General features: G+C 43.4%; 1 protein-coding gene across 10 annotated transcripts in view; it reads left to right on the forward strand.

The window, feature by feature from the left end:
* LOC143770284 (voltage-gated potassium channel KCNC1-like) overlaps positions 1-23,821 on the forward strand; it is a 135,184-nt gene that overhangs the window by 50,620 nt on the left and 60,743 nt on the right. For all 10 annotated transcript variants that reach the window (XR_013214588.1, XR_013214587.1, XM_077259763.1 and 7 more), the window contains exon 2: positions 22,485-23,418. Coding sequence is in view for 8 of the 10 variants with exons in the window: in XM_077259763.1 (XP_077115878.1) it covers positions 22,485-23,418 (934 nt within the window). In the remaining 2 variants the exon portion in view is untranslated. The remainder of the gene's footprint in view (positions 1-22,484; positions 23,419-23,821) is intronic.

The raw sequence follows: 23,821 nt of genomic DNA on the forward strand, positions 1-23,821 counted from the left end.
AGCCGATGTTTTGTCAGATTGCAACTGGGACCAAAAATACAGCCGTCTTAGAGAAATTGACCCTCAGATCACAGTCAGACTGACCCACCAGCATACTAGAAGATCTTCAATTTCTGAGATTGTCACACAATATTGGGCGATAGTGGTCCATTAGATTAGACCGCCCCATTTAGGAATGACTCTAGGGACAATCACTTGCCAAAAGTGTCTATTTCTTATGGAGATGATAATCTTATTAGTGGTGATCTGTCTTATCTGCACAGCAATAACATGAACATTTCCTCTGGTGGGACCAAGAAATCCATATTCTATCTGTCAGTTCTCCTGTCATGTCTCTATTAGAAAATGATTGATGTCCCCCATGATAGAAAAGTTATGGATCTTTTTTCCTTACAATTCTGCATTGTGCCGTTCCTCTGTTGTTCCTCCTACAACTGTAAGAATAAATTGCCAAATGGGCGTCTACACTGACCTTGTCCAAACAATACTGCCGGTGTCAGATTGTGTAGTACACACCCCTTTGACAAGGATAACAGTAATGCCCAGTTGTCGCTTTATTTACATTAATTTGGTGTTGTTATAATCGGGCTGACCCGTAGAATAAAAGTGACCCTTTATTTGTGCAGCACGTGAAAAAAATCAAATTTAGAAGGTCAAAAAGCAAAAGCAGAATTGCTGTTCTTTTTTAATTTTTGTATTTCACTCCCAAAAGTGTTATATGTACCCCAAAATGGTGCCACTGACACATAAAAAAAATTATATTGATATATACATATACATATATATAGTACAGACCAAAAGTTTGGACACACCTTCTCATTTAAAGATTTTTCTGTATTTTCATGACTATGAAAATTGTACATTCACACTGAAGGCATCAAAACTATGAAGTAACATGTGGAATTATATACTTAACAAAAAAGTGTGAAACAACTGAAATTATGTCTTATATTCTAGGTTCTTCAAAGTAGCCACCTTTTGCTTTGATGACTGCTTTGCACACTCTTGGCATTCTCTTGATGAGCTTCAAGAGGTAGTCACCGGGAACGGTCTTCCAACAATCTTAAGGAGTTCCCAGAGATGCTTAGCACTTGTTGGCCCTTTTGCCTTCTCTCTGCGGTCCAGCTCACCCCAAACCATCTCGATTAGGTTCAGGTCTGGTGACTGTGGAGGCCAGGTCATCTGGCGTAGCACCCCATCACTCTCCTTCTTGGTCAAATAGCCCTTACACAGTCTGGAGGTGTGTTTGGGGTCATTGTCCTGTTGAAAAATAAATGATGGTCCAACTAAACGCAAACCGGATGGAATAGCATGCCGCTGCAAGATGCTGTGGTAGCCATGCTGGTTCAGTATGCCTTCAATTTTGAATAAATCCCCAACAGTGTCACCAGCAAAGCACCCCCACACCATCACACCTCCTCCTCCATGCTTCACGGTGGGAACCAGGCATGTAGAGTCCATCATTCACCTTTTCTGCATCGCACAAAGACACGGTGGTTGGAACCAAAGATCTCAAATTTGGACTCATCAGACCAAAGCACAGATTTCCACTGGTCTAATGTCCATCCCTTGTGTTCTTTAGCCCAAACAAGTCTCTTCTGCTTGCTGCCTGTCCTTAGCAGTGGTTTCCTAGCAGCTATTTTACCATGAAGGCCTGCTGCACAAAGTCTCCTCTTAACAGTTGTTGTAGAGATGTGTCTGCTGCTAGAACTCTGTGTGGCATTGACCTGGTCTCTAATCTGAGCTGCTGTTAACCTGCGATTTCTGAGGCTGATGACTCGGATAAACTTATCCTCAGAAGCAGAGGTGACTCTTGGTCTTCCTTTCCTGAGGCGGTCCTCATGTGAGCCAGTTTCTTTGTAGCGCTTCATGGTTTTTGCCACTGCACTTGGGGACACTTTCAAAGTTTTCCCAATTTTTCGGACTGACTGACCTTCATTTCTTAAAGTAATGATGGCCACTCGTTTTTCTTTACTTAGCTGCTTTTTTCTTGCCATAATACAAATTCTAACCGTCTATTCAGTAGGACTATCAGCTGTGTATCCACCAGACTTCTGCACAACACAACTGATGGTCCCAACCCCATTTATAAGGCAAGAAATCCCACTTATTAAACCTGACAGGGCACACCTGTGAAATGAAAACCATTCCCGGTGACTACCTCTTGAAGCTCATCAAGGGAATGCCAAGAGTGCGCAAAGCAGTCATCAAAGCAAAAGGTGGCTACTTTGAAGAACCTAGAATATAAGACATCATTTCAGTTGTTTCACACTTTTTTGTTAAGTATATCATTCCACATGTGTTAATTTATAGTTTTGATGCCTTCAGTGTGAATGTACAATTTTCAGTCATGAAAATACAGAAAAATCTTTAAATGAGGTGTGTCCAAACTTTTGGTCTGTACTGTATATATATATACATATATACTGTATACACACACGTACTGTATATATACTGAAAAAAGATGGTAGGTCAATATTGCCAAATTAGGCCCTACCTTAAAGGGGTTACAGGCTCCAGATTGGGCCTAATTTGGCCTTATTGACATTGGTTTTGGTTCATCGTCGCCTTCCTGGAGCCATAGTATTTTAGTTTTTTCGTAGCTGTATGTTTTTTGACAGGAGGAGTTAAGGGCAGAAAGGTGTTTATAGGGTCAGACTTCACCTCTATAGACCACCAATTTTATACAGGGAACCATCATATGAAGGCCCCAAACTGCCTTAAAAGACATTGTGTCCTAGTTACCCATAGCAACCAATCAGAGTACAGCTTTCATTTCTCCACAGCAGTTTGAAATATGAAAGCTGCGTGTTGATTGGTTGCTAGGACTGATTCACTTTTACACAGTTTTGGTAAATGATCCCACTCGAAGTATCAAAGTTCTCCTTCACCACAGAAATTCCCAGAAATACAGCGCCATTGCATTCTGATTCTGACCACACACGAAGTACTAAGTTATAATACCAGAGGGAAGGATTGACTTAATTTAGTATTCATGATGGTGTGGCCAAACATTTCATTATGAACCTTATTTGGCGGTGATTTTTGAAGGGGTTGTCCAGGTTTGGGGTACAGGTCTGCAGTCACTCTATTTGACTGCAGACTTGTGAATCTTTATAGCGCGCACAGTGCATACTGTCAGGATTTTCTGATGCCAGGAGCAGGCAGACGCGTGACTGCAACTATGCAGTTTGAACACATGCTGTCACATGCCAACTAGACGTGCGCGGCCTCTTATAATACAAGAGAATTGAGTGAGGTCGGTCACGTCTAGTCAGAATGTGGCCAGAAGTATGCAAATCACATATTTGTTGTAACATGACCATCTGCACCTAAGAATCCTGACAGTGTGCACAGTGCGCGCCCTAGGGATTTGCAAGTCTGCAGTCACATGACTCCCCAAAGAGCACCCCCCGGGGAGGCAGGAGCAAGCACCTTAGGCGGGTGTCTCCCTGGCTTGCCCTTCATCTCGGCCCTGGTTCACAGTATAGAGTATCTATATATATAATCGTCTAAGGGGTACTTCCGTCTGTTTGTCTGTCTGTCTGTCTGTCATGGAAATCCCGTGTCGGTGATTGGTCGCGGCCGGCAGGCGACGGGCACAGTCCGGCCCCGAATTCGCCCCTTCCTACTCTCTGTTAGTGCCCCCTCCAGTCAGCGCTTACACAGGGTTAATGGCTGCGTTACACCGCGTTATGCCGCGGTGTAATGTGTTGTGAATTCTGCTTTTGGGTTCCCTCCGGTGGTGGTAGGTGGTAATGCAGTTGTCCCTGAGATGCAGTCCTGGTCAGGTGATTCTGCTGATTGCAGTTCTGACTGGGGTATTTAGGTGTGCAGGATCCATTAGTCCTTGCCAGTTGTCAATTGTTGTTGGGAGGTGTTGGACCTCTGCCTGGTTCCTCCTGCCTTTCTGCCAAATCAGCAAAGATAAGTGTCTGGTTTTTTTTCTGTGGCACACATGCTGTGTGCTTCATGATTCAGTGCTATTCTTTTGTGTTTTCTTGTCCAGCTTAGGTTGTGTCAGTATTTTCTCAGTCTTGTTGGATTCTCTGGAGTGGCAGATATACATTCTATGTCTTTCGTTAGATTGTGGAACTTTTTGTATTATCTGCTGTGGATATTTTTGGAAGGGTTTTAATACTGACCGCTTAGTATTCTGTCCTATCCTTTCCTATTTAGCTAGAGTGGCCTCTTTTGCTAAATCTTGTTTTCTGCCTGCGTGTGTCTTTTCTTCTCCTACTCACAGTCAATATTCGTGGGGGCTGCCTATCCTTTGGGGTTCTGCTCTGAGGCAAGGTAGTATTCCTATTTCCATCTATAGGGGTATTTAGTCCTCCGGCTGTGTCGAGGTGTCTAGGGTTTGTTAGGCACACCCCACGGCTACTTCTAGTTGCGGTGTTAGTTCAGGATCTGCGGTCAGTATAGTTTCCACCTACTCCAGAGAAGGTTTCATGCGGCTCCAAGGTCACCGGATCATAACAGTACAACTGGCCAATAATGAGCTAAATGCATCTCAGAAGAAGGGAAGAAAGGTGTTGAGCCATTTTTTTTTCTGCAGTCTGTTTTGTCTTTTTTTCCCTCTTTATCTATGGGTGGCTGAGGAGTCTTGTGCTAGCATGGATGTTCAGGAATTAGCTTCTCGTGTAGACCAGCTTGCTGCTAGGGTACAGGGTATTTCTGATTATATTGTTCAGACTCCTGTTTTAGAACCGAAGATTCCTACTCCTGATTTGTTTTTTTGCGACAGGTCCAAATTTTTGAGTTTTAAAAACAATTGTGAACTGTTTTTTGCTTTGAGACCTCAATCCTCCGGTGACTCCATTCAGCAGGTTAAAATCGTCATCTCCCTGCTGCGTGGTGATCCACAGGATTGGGCATTTTCCCTGGAATCTGGGAATCCTGGTTTGCTTAATGTAGACTCCTTTTTTCAGGCTTTAGGATTATTATATGATGAACCGAATTCTGTGGATCAAGCGGAGAAGACCTTGTTGGCCCTGTCTCAGGGTCAAGAGGCAGCAGAATTGTATTGTCAGAAATTTAGAAAATGGTCTGTGTTGACTAAATGGAATGATGATGCTTTGGCAGCAATTTTCAGAAAGGGTCTTTCTGAATCCGTTAAAGATGTTATGGTGGGGTTTCCCATGCCTTCCGGTCTGAGTGATTCTATGTCTCTGGCCATTCAGATAGATCGGCGTTTGCGGGAGCGTAGAACTGTGCACCCTGTGGCGTCGTCCTCAGAGCCAATTCCTGAGCCAATGCAGTGTGATAGGATTCTGTCTAGGACAGAACGACAAGGACTCAGACGTCAGAATAGGTTGTGTTATTATTGTGGCGACGCTTCTCATGTCATTTCAGTCTGCCCTAAGCGGACAAAAAGGATCGCTAGTTCATTTACCATCAGTACTGTACAACCTAAATTTCTGTTATCGGTGTCCTTGATCTGCTCATTGTCATCATTTTCTGTCATGGCGTTTGTGGATTCAGGCGCCGCCTTGAACTTAATGGATTTTGAGTTTGCCAGGCGTTGTGGTTTTCCCTTACAGCCTTTGCAGAACCCTATTCCTTTAAGGGGGATTGATGCTACACCTTTGGCTAAAAATAAGCCTCAGTTTTGGACACAGGTGACCATGCACATGGCGCCAGCCCATCAGGAAGATTGTCGATTTCTGGTGTTGCATAATTTGCATGATGTTATCGTGCTGGGTTTTCCGTGGTTGCAGGTACATAATCCTGTGTTGGATTGGAAGTCTATGTCTGTGACTAGTTGGGGTTGTCAGGGGGTTCATAATGATGTTCCTTTGATGTCAATCTCCTCTTCTTCCTCTTTTGAAATTCCAGAGTTTTTGTCTGATTTTCAGGATGTATTCGATGAACCCAAGTCCAGTTCCCTTCCACCGCACAGGGACTGTGATTGTGCGATTGACTTGATTCCAGGCAGTAAGTTTCCTAAGGGCCGACTTTTCAACCTGTCTGTGCCTGAACATACCGCCATGCGGAGTTATGTTAAGGAGTCTTTGGAGAAAGGGCATATTCGGCCATCTTCTTCACCGTTGGGAGCGGGATTTTTTTTTGTTGCTAAGAAGGATGGCTCCTTGAGATCTTGTATTGATTATCGCCTCTTGAATAAGATCACGGTCAAGTTTCAATACCCTTTACCTTTGCTTTCTGATTTGTTTCCTAGGATTAAGGGGGCTAGTTGGTTTACTAAGATTGACCTTCGGGGGGCATATAATCTTGTTCGTATTAAACAGGGTGATGAATGGAAAACTGCGTTTAATACGCCCGAAGGCCATTTTGAATACCTTGTGATGCCATTCGGGCTCACTAATGCTCCATCGGTTTTTCAATCCTTCATGCATGATATCTTCCGGACTTATATTGATAAATTCTTGATTGTATATTTGGACGATATTTTGATTTTTTCCGATGATTGGGAGTCTCATGTGGAACAGGTCAGGATGGTATTTCAGATCCTTCGTGACAATGCTTTGTTTGTGAAGGGGTCTAAGTGCCTCTTTGGGGTGCAGAAGGTTTCTTTTTTGGGCTTCACTTTTTCTCCCTCATCTATGGAGATGGATCCGGTTAAGGTTCAGGCCATTTATGATTGGATTCAACCCACATCCGTGAAGAGCCTTCAGAAATTTTTGGGTTTTGCAAATTTTTATCGCCGTTTCATTGCTAATTTCTCCAGCGTGGTTAAACCCTTGACCGATTTGACGAAGAAAGGTGCTGATGTGGCGAATTGGTCCTCTGCGGCTGTCTCTGCCTTTTAGGAGCTTAAACGCCAATTTACTTCTGCTCCGGTGTTGCGCCAACCGGATGTTTCCCTTCCGTTTCAGGTTGAGATTGACGCCTCTGAGATTGGGGCAGGGGCCGTTTTGTCTCAGAGGGATTCTGTAGGTTCCTTGATGAAACCGTGTGCCTTCTTCTCCCGCAAGTTTTCGCCTGCTGAACGCAATTATGATATCGGCAATCGGGAGTTGTTGGCTATGAAGTGGGTGTTTGAGGAGTGGCGACATTGGCTTGAGGGAGCTAAGCATCGTATTGTGGTCCTGACTGATCATAAGAATCTGATTTACCTCGAGTCTGCCAAACGGCTGAGTCCTAGACAGGCTCGATGGTCCTTGTTTTTTTCCCGTTTTGATTTCGTGGTTTCGTATCTTCCGGGTTCTAAGAATATTAAGGCTGATGCCCTTTCTAGGAGTTTTTTGCCTGATTCTCCTGAGGTCCTTGAACCGGTCGGCATTCTGAAAGAAGGGGTGGTCCTTTCTGCCATTTCCCCTGATTTACGGCGGGTTCTTCAGGAATTTCAGGCTGACAGACCTGACCGCTGTCCTGTGGGGAAATTGTTTGTTCCTGACAGATGGACTAGTAGAGTGATTTCTGAGGTTCACTGTTCCGTGTTGGCTGGTCATCCTGGTATTTTTGGTACCAGAGATTTGGTTGGTAGGTCCTTTTGGGGGTCTTCCTTGTCGCGTGATGTGCATTCTTTTGTGCAGTCCTGTGGGACTTGTGTGCGGGCCAAGCCTTGTTGTTCCCGTGCTAGTGGGTTACTTTTGCCATTGCCGGTCCCTGAGAGGCCCTGGACGCATATTTCTATGGATTTTATTTCTGATCTTCCGGTTTCCCAGAGGATGTCGGTTATCTGCGTTGTTTGTGACCGGTTTTCTAAGATGGTTCATTTGGTGCCTTTGCCTAAATTGCCTTCCTCTTCAGAGTTGGTTCCGTTGTTTTTTCAGCATGTGGTTCGTTTGCATGGTATTCCGGAGAATATTGTGTCCGATAGAGGTTCCCAGTTTGTTTCTAGGTTTTGGCGGGCCTTTTGTGCTAGGCTGGGCATTGATTTGTCTTTTTCTTCTGCATTTCATCCTCAGACAAATGGCCAGACCGAGCGAACTAATCAGACCTTGGAGACCTATTTGAGATGCTTTGTGTCTGCTGATCAGGATGATTGGGTGGCCTTTTTGCCATTGGCCGAGTTTGCCCTTAATAATCGGGCTAGTTCAGCTACTTTGGTTTCGCCTTTCTTTTGTAATTTTGGTTTTCATCCTCGTTTTTCTTCTGGGCAGGTTGAGCCTTCTGACTGTCCTGGTGTGGATTCTGTGATTGACAGGTTGCAGCAGATTTGGGCTCATGTGATGGACAATTTGGTGTTGTCTCAGGAGGAGGCTCAACGTTTTGCTAACCGTCGTCGGTGTATTGGTTCCCGGCTTCGGGTTGGGGATCTGGTTTGGTTGTCTTCCCGTCATGTTCCTATGAAGGTTTCTTCCCCTAAGTTTAAGCCTCGGTTTATTGGTCCTTATAGGATCCCTGGGATTATTAATCCGGTGTCTTTTCGATTGGCGCTTCCGGCCTCTTTTGCTATCCATAATGTCTTCCATAGATCTTTATTGCGGAAATATGTGGTGCCCGTTGTTCCCTCTGTTGATCCTCCGGCCCCTGTGTTGGTTGATGGGGAGTTGGAGTATGTGGTTGAGAAGATTTTGGATTCTCGTTTTTCGAGGCGGAGGCTTCAGTACCTTGTCAAATGGAAGGGTTATGGCCAGGAAGATAATTCTTGGGTTTTTGCTTCTGATGTCCATGCTGCTGATTTGGTCCGTGCCTTTCATCTGGCTCGTCCTGATCGGCCTGGGGGTGCTGGTGAGGGTTCGGCGACCCCTCCTCAAGGGGGGAGTACTGTTGTGAATTCTGCTTTTGGGTTCCCTCCGGTGGTGGTAGGTGGTAATGCAGTTGTCCCTGAGTTGCAGTCCTGGTCAGGTGTTTCTGCTGATTGCAGTCCTGACTGGGGTATTTAGGTGCAGGATCCATTAGTCCTTGTCAGTTGTCAATTGTTGTTGGGAGGTGTTGGACCTCTGCCTGGTTCCTCCTGCCTTTCTGCCAAATCAGCAAAGATAAGTGTCTGTTTTTTTTTCTGTGGCACATATGCTGTGTGCTTCATGATTCAGTGCTATTCTTTTGTGTTTTCTTGTCCAGCTTAGGTTGTGTCAGTATTTTCTCAGTCTTGTTGGATTCTCTGGAGTGGCAGATATACATTCCATGTCTTTCGTTAGATTGTGGAACTTTTTGTATTATCTGCTGTGGATATTTTTGGAAGGGTTTTAATACTGACCGCTTAGTATTCTGTCCTATCCTTTCCTATTTAGCTAGAGTGGCCTCTTTTGCTAAATCTTGTTTTCTGCCTGCGTGTGTCTTTTCTTCTCCTACTCACAGTCAATATTCGTGGGGGCTGCCTATCCTTTGGGGTTCTGCTCTGAGGCAAGGTAGTATTCCTATTTCCATCTATAGGGGTATTTAGTCCTCCGGCTGTGTCGAGGTGTCTAGGGTTTGTTAGGCACACCCCACGGCTACTTCTAGTTGCGGTGTTAGTTCAGGATCTGCGGTCAGTATAGTTTCCACCTACTCCAGAGAAAGTTTCATGCGGCTCCAAGGTCACCGGATCATAACAGTAATGCACTCCGTTAACGCTGCTATTATCCCTGTGTGACCAACTTTTTACTATTGATGCTGCCTATGTAGCATCAATAGTAAAAAGATCTAATGTTAAAAATAATAAACAAAATAAAAAATCATTATATTCTCACCTTCCGTCGCCTTTCCCGCTGCTCCTCGCGACGCTCCGGTCCATGCATTGCGGTCTCGCGAGATGATGACGTAGCGGTCTCGCAAGACCGCTACATCATCATCTCGCGACACCGCAATGCATTATTGGGACCGGTGCGTCGCGTGGAGCATCGGTAAACACTTGGGCTGGATCCGGGGGCCGACGGAAGGTGAGTATATATCTATTTTTTATTTTAATTCTTTTTTTTAACAGGGATATGGTGCCCACATTGTTATATACTACGTGGGCTGTGTTAGATACTACGTGGGCTGTGTTATATACTGTGTGGGCTGTGTTACATACTACGTCTCTGTGCTATATACTACATGGCTGTGGTATATATTACGTGGCTGGGCAATATACTACATCGCTGTGCTCTATACTATGTGGCCTGTGTTATATACTGCATGGGCTGTGTTATATACTGCATGGGCTGTGTTATATACTGCGTGGGCTGTGTGATATACTACGTCTCTGTGCTATATACTACGTGGGCTGTGTTATATACTGAACGGGCTGTGTTACAGTGCCTACAAGTAGTATTCAACCCCCTGCAGATTTAGCAGGTTTACACATTTGGAATTAACTTGGCATTGTGACATTTGGACTGTAGATCAGCCTGGAAGTGTGAAATGCACTGCAGCAAAAAAGAATGTTATTTCTTTGTTTGTTTGTTTTTTAAATTGGGAAAAGTATTTTCAGAGGGTCATTTAGTATTCAACCCCTCAACCCACCAGAATTCTGTTTGGTTCCCCTAAAGTATTAAGAAGTAGTTCAGGCACAAAGAACAATGAGCTTCACATGTTTGGATTAATTATCTCTTTTTCCAGCCTTTTCTGACTATTTAAGACCCTCCCCAAACTTGTGAACAGCACTCATACATGGTCAACATGGGGAAGACAAAGGAGCATTCCAAGGCCATCAGAGACAAGATTGTGGAGGGTCACAAGGCTGGCAAGGGGTACAAAACCTGTTATGACCCCAGTGGACAGGGTCTCAGAGGTACGTGTAAGTCTGCGAGATACAAAAATCCAGCTCATAGGGTAGTGGTAACTGGGTTGACCAAATATCTACTCCTAACGCCAACACTAGAAGTAGCCGGGGATCATGCCTACGGTGATCGCTAGATGACTCGTGCCAGCCGGAGAATCTAACTACCCCTAGGAGAAGAAAACAAAGACCTCTCTTGCCTCCAGAGAAAGGGACCCCAAAGCAAGATACAAGCCCCCCACAAATAATAACGGTGAGGTAAGAGGAAATGACAAACACAGAAATGAACCAGGTTCAGCAAAGAGAGGCCAGCTTACTAATAGCAGAATAAAACAAGATAACTTATTTGGTCAACAAAAACCCTATAAAAATCCACGCTGGAGATTCAAGAACCCCCGAACGGTCTAACGGTCCGGGGGGAGAACACCAGCCCCCTAGAGCTTCCAGCAAAGGTCAGGATACAGATTAGAACAAGCGGACAAAAATACAAAACAAAACAAAAGCAAAAAGCAAGGAAGAGACTTAGCTTTAACAAGCAGGAACCAGGATCAGTACACAAGAGCACAACAGATTAGCTCTGATTTCAACGATGCCAGGCATTGAACTGAAGGTCCAGAGAGCTTATATAGCAACGCCCCTGAACTAACGGCCCAGGTGAGCATATAGGAGAAGACAGAAGCTCCAGAGTCAAATCACTAATGACCACTAGAGGGAGCAAAACGCAAATTCACAACAAAAACCCTTTCCAAGGAGTTGGGCCTACCTGTCTCCACTGTTGGGAGCATCATCCGGAAGTGGAAGGCTTATGGAACTACTGTTAGCCTTCCACGCCCTGGACAGCCTTTGAAAGTTTCCTCCCGTGCCGAGGCCAGGCTTGTCCGAAGAGTCAAGGCTAACCCAAGGACAACAAGGAAGGAGCTCCGGGAAGATCTCATGGCAGTGGGGACATTGGTTTCAGTCAATACCATAAGTAACGTACTCCACCGCAATGGTCTCCATTCCAGACGAGCCCGTAAGGTACCTTTACTTTCAAAGCGTCATGTCAAGGCTCGTCTACAGTTTGCTCATGATCACTTGGAGGACTCTGAGACTGACTGGTTCAAGGTTCTCTGGTCTGATGAGACCAAGATCGAGATCTTTGGTGCCAACCACACACGTGACATTTGGAGACTGGATGGCACTGCATACGACCCCAAGAATACCATCCCTACAGTCAAGCATGGTGGTGGCAGCATCATGCTGTGGGGCTGTTTCTCAGCCAAGGGGCCTGGCCATCTGGTCCGCATCCATGGGAAGATGGATAGCATGGCCTACCTGGAGATTTTGGCCAAGAACCTCCGCTCCTCCATCAAGGATCTTAAGATGGGTCGTCATTTCATCTTCCAACAAGACAATGACCCAAAGCACACAGCCAAGAAAACCAAGGCCTGGTTCAAGAGGCAAAAAATCAAGGTGTTGCAGTGGCCTAGTCAGTCTCCTGACCTTAACCCAATTGAAAACTTGTGGAAGGAGCTCAAGATTAAAGTCCACATGAGACACCCAAAGAACCTAGATAACTTGGAGAAGATCTGCATGGAGGAGTGGGCCAAGATAACTCCAGAGACCTGTGCCGGCCTGATTAGGTCTTATAAAAGACGATTATTAGCTGTAATTGCAAACAAAGGTTATTCCACAAAATATTAAACCTAGGGGTTGAATAATAATTGACCCACACTTTTATGCTTAAAATTTATAAAAATTTAACTGAGCAACAAAACTTTTTGGTTTGTAAGATTTATGCATCTGTTAATAAATCCTGCTCTTGTTTGAAGTTTGAAGGCTCTAACTTATTTGCATCTTATTAAACCTGCTAAATCTACAGGGGGTTGAATACTACTTGTAGGCACTGTATATACTACATGGGCTGTGTTATATACTGCATGGGCTGTGTTATATACTACGTCTCTGTGCTATATACTACGTGACTGCTATATACTACGTGGCTGTGCAATATATTACGTGGCTGTGCAATATATTACGTGGCTCTGCAATATATTACGTGACTGGGCAATATACTACGTGGGCTGTGTTATATACTGCATGGGCTGTGTTATATACTGCGTGGGCTGTGTTATATACTACGTCTCTGTGTTATATACTATGTGGCTGTGGTATATATTACTTGGTTGTGCAATATATTACGTGGCTGTGCAATATATTTGTGGCTGGGCAATATACTACGTGTCTGTGCTATATACTACGGGGGCTGTGCTATATACTCGTGGCTGGGCAATATACTACGTGGGCTGTGCTATATACTACGTGGGCTGTGTTATATACTACATGGGCTGTGTTATATACTGCATAGGCTGTGTTATATTCTGCGTGTGCTGTGTTATATACTACGTCTCTGTGCTATATACTACGTGGGCTGTGTTATATACTGCATGGGCTGTGTTATATACTGCATGGGCTGTGCTATATACTACGTGGCTGTGGTATATATTACATGGCTGGGCAATATACTACATTGCTGTGCTCTATACTACGTGGCCTCTGGTATATACTGCATGGGCTGTGTTATATACTGCATGGGCTGTGTTATATACTGCATGGGCTGTGTTATATACTACGTCTCTGTGCTATATACTGCATGGGCTGTGTTATATACTGCATGGGCTGTGTTATATACTACATGGGCTGTGTTATATACTGCATGGGCTGTGTTATATACTGCGTGGGCTGTGTTATATACTGCATGGGCTGTGTTATACACTACGTCTCTGTGCTATATACTACGTGGGCTGTGTTATATACTGCATGGGCTGTGTTATATACTGCATGGGCTGTGCTATATACTATGTGGCTGTGGTATATATTACATGGCTGGGCAATATACTACATCGCTGTGCTCTATACTACGTGGCCTCTGGTATATACTGCATGGGCTGTGTTATATACTGCATGGGCTGTGTTATATACTGCATGGGCTGTGTTATATACTACGTCTCTGTGCTATATACTGCATGGGCTGTGTTATATACTGCATGGGCTGTGTTATATACTACATGGGCTGTGTTATATACTGCATGGGCTGTGTTATATACTACGTCTCTGTGCTATATACTATGTGGCTGTGCTATATACTACATGGCTGTGCAATATATTTCGTGTCTGTGCATTATATTACGTGGCTGTGCAATATATTACGTGGCTGGGCAATATACTACGTGGGCTGTGTTATATACTGCATGGTCTGTGTTATATACTGTGTGGGCTGTGTTATATACTATGTCTTTGTGTTATATACTATGTGGCTGTGGTATATATTACGTGGCTGGGCAATATACTACATCGCTGTGCTCTATACTACGTGGCCTGTGTTATATACTGCATGGGCTGTTTTATATACTACGTCTCTGTGCTATATACTATGTGGCTGTGTCACATACTACGTGGCTGTGCAATATATTACATGGCTGTGCAATATTGTAAAAATCAGACTGCACTCAGATGTCTTCCGAGTGCAGTCCTATTGTGAGATCTTTTGGAACAACTGGAGTGGACCCGCAGATCCACGACAACGAACCTCCCAAGGAAGAGCTGACCAGGTAGACCACCCCCTATACAGGGAGCGTTAGGGGCAGACCCAAGGGAGACTATTGCCGCAGAAGCTGGAACCCGGAGACAGGTAGTAGGAGGTACAAAATAGAGAAGCTAGGCATAGGACGGACAGAGCGGGGTAAAATGAAGTACAGTTAGGTAAGAGCTGGGTACAGGCGAGACCAAAGGAGCACTGCGAAGGGGAAGACACAAAGGAAGCAGGACAGGACAGAGACACCAGACTAACAGAGTACGGAGAGGACACTGGGAGGGCTGGACTGGACGAGGAGACAAGGAAGCCTGGGAGAGACAGAGAAGCTGAACTGGCTGGACAGAATGGAGACTCAAAACAGGCAGTGCAAAAACAAAGGTGGACCTGAGTCACAGAAGCACAAATGACAGACAGGCAAGGAGCAGAGGAAGGAATCGCCTTATATACATGGAGTGCTGGAGGACTTCCAGGTCACGGTCCTCCAGGATCACAGAGAGGAGATACAGAGCGCCTGTAAATCAGAAAGAGGAAGTGCTGGAGTGGGCGGTGCGCACCCGACGAGAACCAGGGAGCGGAGAAGAATGAAGGAGAGGACGCGTGCCTGCAGGAGCAGCGCGCCGCAGCAGGTAAATATGAGCGGAAGGAGTGGCCGTGACAAATGTATTACGTGGCTGTGCAATATATTTGTGGCTGGGCGTGCCTGTGCTATATACTACGTGGGCTGTGTTATATACTACGTGGGCCGTGTTATATACTATGTGGGCTGTGTTATATACTACGTGGGCTGTATGCTACTTGGCTATGCTATATTTCTCTGCTGTATCTGTGCATCATGAATCGTGGTATGTGTTAAAGAGGGGGGCCCACTAAGACTCTTTCGCCCGGGGCCCTCAAAAACCTGGAGCAGGCCCTGTCTTCACTGATTGTTCGCAGCCGGGCGTGACCAATCAGCGACCGGCGCAGTCCGGCCGCGAATTGGCGCGGAATTTGAACCACACTTCGCCAATTGGTCGCGCCCGGCCGGCTGAATCCTGTGTATAAATTGCATTATTCTGAAAACTTCATAAATAAACTACATACATATTCTAGAATACCCGATGTGTTAAAATCGGGTCACCATCTAGTATTAATATAATGTCTAGATTATGGGTCCTGATTATCTTTTATCTATTATCTTTGTCACTTTCACTGAGGTGCAGGCATCATAACTTTTATATTATGTTATATAAGATGATGGAATAATTATATGAAGCTGCAGAAAGCGCTTATTCGAGCAGAAATGCCACTTGGCATAAATTGATGGATGCTTGGGTGCCAAAATGTACCACACTGCGTCTCTACAGTCAAATCTGCTGACATCAGAAATACAGGGCACAGTAATAAACTGGCTTCCGCATACATTTGTGCTGTTATATGATGTCCATTTTGGGATACATCTTCCCAGTATCTTCTCTTTATAACAATTCCTCACATTAGTTATGTAAAAAAAATATACATGCTTGTGAGGGAATACATTTCCTGCACCCTCATACCTTCCTTTCCTGGAGATCATTGAAAGACAGACAACATAGTGAATTAGTAAAACCCTAGTCTTGCTGCCTTCATCTTTTACAACAAGCTGAAACTGATTTTGGGGCACATACCTGTCTAATATGTCCAAGAAATATGTCCAAGAACTGTCCTGATTCTCATGCTCTGTAACTTTTCAGTGGTCGCTCTTCATTAGCATTCTGCCAGCACTGTGTGAGTCATAGCATCCTTTCCTTTACTTCCCAGAACACATTAGTCTTGCCATTGTCCATTGGCTCGCCTGCCCTGAACTAAAAGCCAACCTATCCATTTTGTTGTATTCATTTTGAAAGACAGGAGAGCAGGAGTAGAAAGACAAAGACCCACTTCCACTTTATGTAGTAAAGAGATCCCCCTCCACTACCTGTAGAGATACAAAAACCCCAACTTCCTGTAGAGAGATGAAGAGACCCATCTCCACTTCCTGAAGAGAGACAAAGACCTGCCCCCACTTTCTGTAGAGAACCAAAGACCCACCCCCACTTCCTGTAAAAAAAACAAAACCCACCCCCACTTCTTGTAGAGACCCAAAGACTCACCCACACTTACAGTAACAAAACAAATACCCACGTCCACTTCCTGTAGGGAAACAAAAACCCACACCCGCTTTCTGTAGAGAGACAAAGAGCAACTGCCACTTCCTTAAGCGATACAAGACTCCCAACTTCCTGTACAGAGATAAAGACTCACCCCCACTCCCTTTAGAGAAAAAGACCCACTTCCATATTCTGTAGAAACACAAAGACCCATGCCACTTTCTGAACAGAGACAAAGACCTGCCCCAATTTCATTTAGAGAGACAAAAACCTACCCCCACTTTCCTGTAGAGAACCAAAGGCTCACTCCTACTTCCTGTAAAAAAAATCCAAACCCACCCACACTTCCTGTAGAGACCCAAAGACCCACCCCCACTTACTGTAGAGAGACAGAGACCCATCTTCACTTCTTGTAGAGAAACAAAGACTAACTCTCACTTCCTGTAGAAAACTCAAAATCTCTTCCACTTCCTGTAGAGAACCAAATACCCCACTTACTGTAAAGAGACAAAGACCCACCTCCTGTGTTCCTGTAGAGAACCAAACACCCACCCCCACTTCTTGTAAAAAAAACAAAACCCACCCCACTTCATATAGATATCCAAAGACCCACCCCACTTACTGTAGAGAAATAATGACCCACCTCCACTTCTTGTAAAAAAACAAAACCCACCCCACCTCGTGTAGATACCCAAAGACCCACCCCCACTTCTGGTAGAAAAATAAAGACCTATCCCCACTTTCTGTAAATACAAACACCAACCACTACTTCCTTTAGAGAGGCAAAGACTCACCCCCACATCCTGCAGAAAAATCAAAGACCCACTCTTACTTCCTGTAGACTGACAAAGACCCACACCCACTTAATTGTAGACAGAAAAAAACAGTCCCACTTTCTGTAGAGATATAGATACTCATCACCAGTTCCCATTGAGAGACAAAAACCCGCCACTACTTCCTGTAGAGAGATAAAGACTCATCCCACTTCCTGTAGATAGAAAAAGACCTGCCACACTTCCTGTAGAGATATAAAGACCCATCCCTCTTCCTGTAGATAGACAAAGACCTGCCACACTTCCTGTAGAGAGCTAAAGACCCATCCCACTTCCTGTAGATAGAAAAAGACCTGCCCGCACTTCCTGTAGAGAGATAAAGACTCATCCCACTTCCTGTAAATAGACAAAGACCTGCCCGCACTTCCTGTAGAGAGCTAAAGACCCATCCCACTTCCTGTAGATAGACAAAGACCTGCCCGCACTTCCTGTAGAGAGATAAAGATTCATCCCACTTCCTGTAGATAGAAAAAGACCTGCCCGCACTTCCTGTAGAGAGATAAAGACTCATCCCACTTCCTGTAGATAGAAAAAGACCTGCCCGCACTTCCTGTAGAGAGACAAAGACTCATCCCACTTCCTGTAGATAGACAAAGACCTGCCCGCACTTCCTGTAGAGAGATAAAGACCCATCCCACTTCCTGTAGATAGACAAAGACCTGCCCGCACTTCCTGTAGAGAGATAAAGACCCATCCCACTTCCTGTAGATAGACAAAGACCTGCCCACACTTCCTGTAGAGAGACAAAGACCCATCCCACTTCCTGTAGATAGACAAAGACCTGCCCGCATTTCCTGTAGAAAGATAAAGACCCATCCCACTTCCTGTAGATAGACAAAGACCTGCCCGCACTACCTGTAGAGAGACAAATACCTGCCCCCATTTTCTTGTAAAGAGACAAATACAAACCCCCACTTCCTGTAAAAAGACAAGGACCCACCCCCATTTCCTGTAAAGGGACAAAGACCCACACCATTTCCTGTAGTAAGACAAAGACCCACCCCCATTTCCTGTAAAGAGACAATGACCCACCCCTACTTCCCATAGAGAGAAAAATACCTGCCCTCACTTCCTGTAGAGAGAAAAATCTTAATATTTTGAGCAACAAAGTGCAAGTCCAAATTTTAGCCAAGCAGTTGACTCTGTTAAGACTGACTGCAACATTGTAGAAAAGGCTTCTATATAGGAACTTATGTCTGGCCTTATGTCCCCCATTGAAAAGTTGTTAGGGGGACAGAATACAACATTCAATTGTCCAGTGATGTTCAAAATATGGAATTGAAGTAGCTGACTATTGTCTTCTGTAAACCATAAAATGAAAAAAAAAAATCTAAAAAACACAAAAATATTTATTTTGATTTGCAAAATTGGAGCTGGTAATTTTGATTTTTTTTTTCTGTGTAATTGTCTTCTCCTTGTAACTTTCCAAATATTCGTTTTGCACTAATTTCAGAAAATATTTAGTTCCGTATAGGACTATTGAAGAGAAGCACAAGTAGAATTATAAGAGTCGGGCGCCCCCAGAAATGCAGAGATTTGTGCAGCCAATCAGTGCAGTATATAATGTGAGAACTTGATCTTTACATTTGGGTTTTCGTAAAGACCCAAGACATTGGTTGGCATTGATCTGTTTTGATTCTTACCCTTTTTTTTTTCTGGCAGAATACAAGACGAGCCTCTTGGGAAAGCCCAAAAAAGCCTCTTGTGCTTTCCTTTAAGCAGCAGAGTTAACTAATTGAAAACAATCCCATCCAGACGTTCATATTAACGGCCAAGTAAATGAACGGCAAAACCTTTGACTATTAGGATTGCAGATTCCCTTCTCATTGAATACAAAAAACGACAAGTGGATAACTAGGATACGAAAATATCAAAAACGAGAGATTATTTTAGACACCAAAAAAATTTACTGATAACGCAAATCCATAATAAAAATATATAATAATAAACCTTCCCATCTTGAACATTTACGACATTTCCAAGTTTCAGAACTCCCATAAAAGGGAAGGAAGATAGCTGTACATGGATGGCCATGAAGCGGGTCCAATATCTATAACAAATGAATAGTCTATCCTGTGGTTATGCCACAATTGTCCTATATGGGAAAACCCTGTAAAATGCACAACAGGCACCACTCCTATTATACAATTAGTATCTATGATGATATTTCATCTTGTGCAGCCCTCTTGTACTATGTGTCATAAATATTGTGCGGCTTATGGATAGTGGGTAGCGAAGCTCCGTATAGCCACTCCCCCGCTTAGCAGACTTCTTTTAGGTCCCTCCCATGCATAAACAAGGCACCAATTTAAGGGTACAGGCTACTCTCATTTGGCATGTAGGACTTTTGGGCCTGTAGGAAGTCTGAGTTTTCATTTTTTTCAAGCTGTGGAAGTCACTAAATAGGATTTATGTCTAGAAAAAGGACATTAAAGGGGTTATATCATTTAAATAAGTTACTGACTTACATACCAATCGGGAGGAGTCACACCAGATCGATGAATTTTTATCTAAGCTTTTATCCCTGTGGAAATGTGATGGTATACTATTTATACTTAAAGGGGTTGTCCCTTAAACAACATGTAACAGTGCGATCCTACCAAACATCTGACCAATGTTAGCCTATGGGGCTGTGCACAATTCGGAAATCCGAAATCCCAGCATGCCCGATATTTGGATCGCACTCAGCCATGCAAGGTAATGAGTGCGTGGAAACCATCGGACTGCACTCGGATGACATCTGAGTGCAGTCCGATTTCCACGGACTGACAGCATTTTTAGATTAGAGGTATCCTAGGTTCTAAATGTTATGTATGGGACAATTCTTTTAATGAATTTATACATTTCCAGGAGGAACAGCACAATGCAGAGCTTTAAAAAGATGTTGCAGCATAGTTATTTCATAGGGAACGTACGGGCCGATGTGTTGTTTCACCTACACAACTGTTAGGAAAGAGTCAGACGGCCGTACGGTTCAGAGGAAGATCGCAACGCAATGCACTCACAATAGCTGCATCCCTGATTTCCATATAATTGGGGTCTTTATACGGCGCGGATAGAGGAAAGCAATATTTAATATAGGCCAAAAAGCATCCACATTTTGAATAGGTTCATCGTTCCTTACCTTAATCAAACCAGGTATAATGAGACAGCGCAGATTACATACTTTATTCATGGAGTCAGAAAAGGAAAAATTACCCAATGTACAAGGCCTATAAACAGCGCCGAGAACCTCTCTATTTATCTGTGTTTTGACTGTTTTGTCAGGGTGCGAACGCCTGCACTCATTACATTCACCGAAAATGTATTCACGTGCGGCGGCAAATCTGGGTGTGCGCGGCTCAAATAGTATTTTATGGCTGAATTTTTCAATGAGATACTTTATCAAAGCATCGTGCGGAGTTAGAATGTATCATTCCTAATAAAGTTTATACTATTGATTCTCCCTGAACGAAAGGTTCCGCAATTTTGTATCATGATTCTGCAACTTTGTATCACGATTCTGCAATTTTGTATCACGACTCTGCAACTTTGTATCACGACTCTGCAACTTTGTATCACGATTCTGCAACTTTGTATCACGATTCTGCAATTTTGTATCACGACTCTGCAACTTTGTATCACGATTCTGCAACTTTGTATCACGATTCTGCAACTTTGTATCACGATTCTGCAATTTTGTATCACGACTCTGCACCATTTGCAACATCTGTGCTTGCTGTCAATGAATGGTAACATTCGTCCTCACATCTGCAACTCGCAACTCAGTAATTGATCCGTTTGTTTCCTCTTTACTCAATCCTTAATGATCAGTAACGTAAATATTTACCCAATGTCGATCACTTGCTACAATGTATCAGCGAGGGATAAATGGAATTCAGCCGGTTTAGCTCATAGAGGATTGGTTAGAATGACAAAAAAAAGTCTTCTATGAGAATTACAGATGTGGCAAATTTTAACTTGACATTCCAATGCAATTAGTGTCAAGTTAAAGTTTAACCATTCACATTCTGTGCAGGTCCTGTGCTTCCAGTGCGGTCTTTCAATGGTTAATTTATTACACTCTCGACCCTTTAAACATTTGGGGCGTTATTCACTGGGATTGGAAAACCTCTATGTGGGATATGGACATCTCTGGGGCACTTTTTTTTAATTTAAAGTAATGTATTTTCAGCTAAAAAATAATTTTTGCTATTGAATTTTATTAAAAATGTAGCAGCATTTTTCTTCACGTACATTTCTGGCTGAGAATCCATCAGTGAGCTCGTCCCGATAGAGACCCATCTGCCTTTTTTCGGACTTCTCAGATGATTTTCAACTTTGTAGGGCGTCAGGGAAAGACAGGTAAAAGAGTTGCAAACTCCCCTTCGGAACAAGCTCACTGAGGGTTTTGCAGTTAACTCAAAAGTCATAATGAAACGAAATAACCCAAAATTATTTTCAACCCAAACTGTATGCATTTAAGTAAATAAAAATAGTTTCTGAATGTGTCCATATCCTTTAACACACAACCACAGAGGAAACGTTTAGGTTATATTCACACAGAGGAATTTTAACTATGCATATTCCAGGCTAAAAATCAGCTCACAAACCATTGTCCGTTTGCGGACTGCAAATCCATAAAAGAGATCCAATGGGTTAGCCAACTTCAGATTCCTTTTTCAAAAACAGTAAAATTCCACTATGTGAACATATCCTTAGGAATTAGCTGTGATCATCAAGGACCATTAATGTCATTAACGAGGTTTCATGCCAGTCTAAAATAGGGATGCCTCAAGCCTACTGTGTTCACAAGTTGATATATACAGAAAAAAAAGCTTCTAACCTAGTGGAAATCCTAACTCTATGACATTGGATCATATTCCTGAATACGTCAATGCCGCATCACCTTGGCGACTGACTATAGAGCCTTTGACCAGCCAATGAAAGAGTTATCATTGCCTTAAAGGGTTAATCCCATCTTTTTCATAAATGGGTACGGTCGGACAGTGCTTGTCCAGACAAGCGATTTTATAATTTACCGCCTGTTAAAATTTTTAGCTGTTCTTGAGATATTAACTACTTCTTAAGACAGCAGTGGTGGTCGGTCTCCTAGGGAACAAGCTGTACAATAAAAGAAAAGTGTCAGTATCTCAAGAATGGATGGAAATTTTAATATGCAGTAAATTGCATAAGTGCTTGTTTTGACGAGCCCTATCTGATAATATCCTTTTATGAAAATGAGGTAAAAAAACACTTTAAGTGATTCATATACCAGGATGTTTACATAAAGAATCCGTCCGTAGCTGTGGTTGACTTGTTCCATATTATGTAGTTGTGTTCTATCTTATGTCTTGTGTCTATGTCTTTTGTATAACTGTATTCTCTTGTTTGTTTGGCAGTATATCGCCTTTGCTTCCCTGTTCTTCATTCTCATCTCCATCACAACGTTTTGCCTTGAGACCCACGAGGCATTCAATGACGTCATCAACAAGACTGAGACCACCACACAAAACAACATCACCAAGACGGAGTTTATATTAGAAGTGGAGACTGAACCTTTCCTCACTTATGTAGAAGGCATGTGCGTGATATGGTTCACCTTTGAGTTTTTCATGCGTGTTTTGTTCTGCCCTGATAAAATGGAATTCATTAAGAGCAGCTTAAACATTATTGACTTTGTGGCTATTTTACCTTTCTACCTGGAGGTTGGCTTGAGTGGCCTGTCTTCCAAAGCAGCCAAGGATGTCCTAGGTTTCCTTCGCGTTGTCCGATTTGTTAGGATCCTGAGAATCTTTAAGCTCACCCGACATTTTGTTGGTCTCAGAGTCCTCGGCCACACTCTGCGAGCCAGTACTAACGAGTTTCTCCTTCTTATCATATTTTTGGCACTTGGGGTTTTAATCTTTGCCACTATGATATACTATGCGGAAAGGATCGGGGCCGAGCCTGGTGACATTACTGGCGCTGCACACACCAACTTCAAAAATATCCCCATAGGGTTTTGGTGGGCTGTGGTAACAATGACAACTTTGGGGTACGGTGACATGTACCCAGTGACTTGGTCGGGTATGTTGGTGGGTGCCCTTTGTGCGTTGGCAGGTGTGCTAACAATTGCTATGCCAGTCCCTGTCATTGTCAACAATTTTGGAATGTACTACTCCCTAGCAATGGCTAAGCAGAAGCTACCAAAGAAAAAGAACAAACATATTCCGCGGGCTCCGCAACCTGGATCACCTAATTACTGCAAACCAGACATGCAGTCTCCTCATAGAAGTGCGCCAGGAGATGCCTGCCCCTTAGCTCAGGAGGAAATCATAGAGATCAACCGAGCAGGTAAGAGGAACGTGTCAATGAATGAATGATATTGAATTCCTTTTATAATGTATGGAATTAGTAATGGGATAAAGGATCAATAAGGAAAAATGTCGCAACAATAAAAAGCGGGGTAGAAATGAAAAATAAAACAGAAGTCTAAGGCTATGTTCACACCATGATTGAAATGTACTATTTTGTTTCTGCTACATTAGAATATACATGTTTGTTTTTTTTACTATGAATTTTCTGCATTTTTTTTACATGTTATCATTTTTTGGGGGTCACAATCTTTTGACATGGATCTTTTTTTGAAGCCTTTTTTTCAACAGAGAAATCTAGGAATGAACACCCCCCCAAAAAAGTGAAAAACCTACATCATGCTGAGTTTTGAAGGAATCACCAAAACCGGTAAATTGCAGTA

The sequence above is a fragment of the Ranitomeya variabilis genome, chromosome 4 (genome assembly GCF_051348905.1).
Source record: "Ranitomeya variabilis isolate aRanVar5 chromosome 4, aRanVar5.hap1, whole genome shotgun sequence".
NCBI lineage: Eukaryota > Metazoa > Chordata > Amphibia > Anura > Dendrobatidae > Ranitomeya > Ranitomeya variabilis.